The sequence below is a fragment of the Camelina sativa genome, chromosome 16 (assembly GCF_000633955.1).
Source record: "Camelina sativa cultivar DH55 chromosome 16, Cs, whole genome shotgun sequence".
Classification (NCBI taxonomy): Eukaryota; Viridiplantae; Streptophyta; class Magnoliopsida; order Brassicales; family Brassicaceae; genus Camelina; species Camelina sativa.
In genome coordinates, this window is record NC_025700.1 from 29074341 (window position 1) to 29078223 (window position 3883).

Consider the following 3883-nt stretch of genomic DNA (forward strand, 5'->3'; position numbering starts at 1 on the left):
CATGCATGCTCCTTTAATTAGTTATAGACAATCGGCAGATAAAATTACAACATGCATGTCAAATCGAATATAATATGTCTTCGAGCATCTTAATTAACTTGGAACAATTAGTTTCTCACGTAGTACTTATATAAAATATATATGGAGTCTTTGGAATAAAAAAGAAGAAGAAGAAGCTATAGTTTCTAAATGACGCAATCGACTGGAGCAAGATAACAGACTTCATTAGTTCTATCGTTTGCCACGAATTCAGATATAGGGAATTAATCAAAATCTAAGGTATGTACCACCGACAAGACATTCTCAGACGAACCACTTGTGATGCTCGATGTGACGCCGTTTTCACCCTTGGCCACGACTCTCACACTCTCTATTAGCTCATTTATTCTACCATCCTCAGACAGTATCTGTAACAGCTCTTCAGTGTTTATGACCAGCTTCACTTTCCATATTCCACTTTTGCTGCTCGTACGCCTCCTCCTCGTCCTCTTCTCCTTCTGTCGGGTCCTTGTGTAGTTGTTTCTTGAAAAGACGTCCGTGCATGATCTCTTCAATACCCTGTGGTTATAATCTAGAGACATTCTGTAAGGAGTCATCGTCGCTGAAAAGGACTCGCTGTTGGATCTCACGTGGCAGCTGCCCACAAAAGTCTTCAACTCCTCGGAGACATTATTGGGAAAGAGATAGTAGGACTGACCGGGGACAAGGAGGTGGTGGTTAGGCAGGGGTTTCCAGAGGAGATCAAGGGCCGAGAAAAGAGCATGGTCTGTGAATTCGTGGGAGACGGAGCCCGCCGTGACGGGGGAGTAGAATTCAAGAACTCCACCGTCTGATTTTATGACTTTGATCAATAAGTCTTCCTCGTCGCCTAACCCTCCGAATAAACAGTTTCCCATGCTTGGTTTGTGTTCTCCTTCTAGCCTACTTCATGCTCTCTCTCTATATTATATATATAGTCTAATTATAAAGGTCGGTGACGGTGAGAGAGCCAGAGCTTCCCCTATAATGCTTTTTATCACAAACTTCAAACTATGTGAACTCAAAAGTCGCGTACAACAAAGGAAAATGCGGTGGAATCTTCTTTGCTTTGCATTATTTTTAGGTAGTATTTGTGAAAATTTCTTTTATTTTTAATACAGCCTATAGTTTTTTTTGTAATTTTATTTCAGCCTATAGTTTTTTTAAGAACCTTTTCTATTTCTTTTTCTGATTTGGAGACATGCTAGCTATACAGTAGTGTTGATTTCTTTTGTTCTTTGGTGGTGAACATTTAGTAAAGCTAACTTCAAGTGACCACAAAACCAACTTACTTATATAAAAAAACCATGGAAGAAGCAGAGAGTTGTGATACCCAAAAAGAAAAGGAGTTTTTGGGCTATAAAGAATACGTCGAATCAAATTATATTGGACCAAAAGAGAAGAGTGAATGAGTAAAATTTAAGAAAGAGCTTAGTTTAATGGGTCCATTTCAATCCCATAGAATCCTATAATTTGCAAAAGAAAAGAAAAGTCTTTTTGTCCACTAAGAGAAAGAAAGAAAGAAAAAAAAGTGCAAGGTTCTGCGGGACACCGGTGTCTTTTTCTTTAAGAAAAACCCCATCTCTCTCTCATCTTATTTTGAAGTCTAAGTCCGAATTTGGCGCCAGTAGCTATTTTTTTAGTTTAACCTCAAAACACAAAACTCCATATATTTTTACGATAAAAGTTAATATAATGACAAACTTCTCTTATTCAGTCTTTTTTAATTAGCCAATTAAAATTATCATGTAATTTAATTAAATAAACTAAAATAAATTATATTATCTAAACAAAATAATTAAAATTAATAAATATTTTTCTAAAAAAAATATTTAACCTGAATTTTAAAATTATTAACCCTAACATTATTTATAGCTTTTTAATTATAAATCTAAATTTTAAGCTTTTTATAAGCCCAAACTGACATATAATTTCATCTAATTGTAAAATCTAAACACTAATATTCTTTTATGAATTCAAACCGACATATAATTTTGTTTAATTGTAAAAGCTAAACTCTAAACCCCAACAATTTTTTAATAAACACAAACCGATATATATATATATATATATTTAATTGTAAAATCTGAATCCTAACCCCTTTTTTTATCCCAAACCGACTTATAATTTCTTCAATAAAAATATGATAAATTTTGTTTCTTCGATTTATTCTGTTTTTATGATTTTAATTTTATTTATTTTTAAATATGATATAATATAGCATATACATAGTTGTATTTTGATTGACTAACTAAGAGGGGTGAATAGGGGTGAACCAAAGAACTTCACTAGGCAATGCCCTGCAACATGCAGGTTATTGTATTATTGTAAAATTAATTAATTTATTGTGTGTTGATGTTTACACTATATATTTTTTATGTGTGAGCTTGAACTTATTATTTAATATAATTTGAAGAATTTTATTATAAAAATGAAAATAATGTATGCTAAAATATATGGTCAATCATATAATAAAAATATATGAATCTACTAGATCTCTTTTAAATGTAATAAACTAATAATATAATACAATCTCTGTTTCAGATTAGTTGTTGTTTAAATTTTTATACATAAATATTAAGAAAACAATTAAATTTTCGATTTTACACTTCTTAAATATATTTTCTAAGTTTTCTATTGGTCAAGATATTAAAACAGTTGGGATAAAAATTTGAATTTTTACCAAACATCTGCATTGAAAATCTAAAACGACAACTATTATGAAACAAAATTTTAACTCTAAAACGACAAGTAAAACGAAACACAGGGAATATGTATATATATAAGAATACATGAATATGTAAAAACATAATCAAACATACATTGTGTAGAATAAATATGGATGTTTTAGATTATGGCTAAACAAATAAAGAAAATAACTCTTTAACTAATAATTAAGTGATTATTTTTATATTTTTAAAAGTTTAAAATCACATCCAACAATGACAGTCTATAGAGCGATATGGTTCCCTCATGCAACTCCTAAGTATGTCCTTGTCACATGGCTGGAGGTAAAAACAGACTTGCAACAGGGGAAAAAATGAAAAACTAGAACGCTTAAGTTAACACAAACTGTGTGTTCTCTAAATATCTGATGGAGACAAAAGAACATTTAGTCTTTCGATGCCCCTTTTCACAGCAGGTATGGAAGGCGTTGGTGCACATGCTTCTCTCTGACAAGTTCACCATACACTGGGAAGAGATCATGTCTTTCATTGATGGAAATACTTTGGATACAACAAAAAGATTTTTGTTGGGTTACACTTTTCAGAACAAAATACACTTTCTTTGGCGGGAGAGAAATGATAGACGCCATGGGGAACACCCTTCAACGATGGAAAAGCTGGTGAAACTCATAGACATAAACGTTCACAATAGATTGAAAAAAATTGCGGATGGAGGAGGACCTAGTGTTCAAGCTTGGTTTGCAGCAAGATTTTACTAGAGTTGGCTTTATTCAAATGTTCAATAAACAGTCTACATTAGCATTATAAAAAAGTTTATTTTTTTTATGAATAGATTTTAACATTAGATTTATAAAAAAAAAAAAAGAGTTCTGGACCATATATGTTTTAATTATGATATATATCAATTAAAACCCCAATAGCATATGACATATACAATATAAAGTATATAAATATGTATAGAGCTTTTTAATTTGATTTGTTTGTTGTACGAATGCCCGATTATCAGCTTTTGAATCTTCATCGATAAATCTGGAAACTTTTTCATAGCAATCAAAAATTTCAAAACATGCATCTAAATTGATAAGTAGTAATAACTGTTGACATATGTAACCAAAGGATAATTTGTTTTGGACGTGCTATGTTTTTTAATCGTGTAAGTTAAAAAAAAAAAAAAAAAA

At 31.2% G+C, this 3883-nt stretch overlaps 1 protein-coding gene across 1 annotated transcript; it reads right to left on the minus strand.

Moving 5' to 3' along the window:
* LOC104753138 lies at positions 64-988 on the minus strand. Its single transcript, XM_010475433.2, has one exon. It carries the CDS (start codon positions 894-896, stop codon positions 264-266), a length of 633 nt encoding a protein of 210 aa, XP_010473735.1. The 5' UTR covers positions 897-988; the 3' UTR covers positions 64-263.

What these genes read in the sequence shown, in the direction of transcription:
- LOC104753138 (XM_010475433.2), bottom strand. Translation starts at nt 896, where the DNA reads ATGGGAAACTGTTTATTCGGAGGGTTAGGCGACGAGGAAGACTTATTG.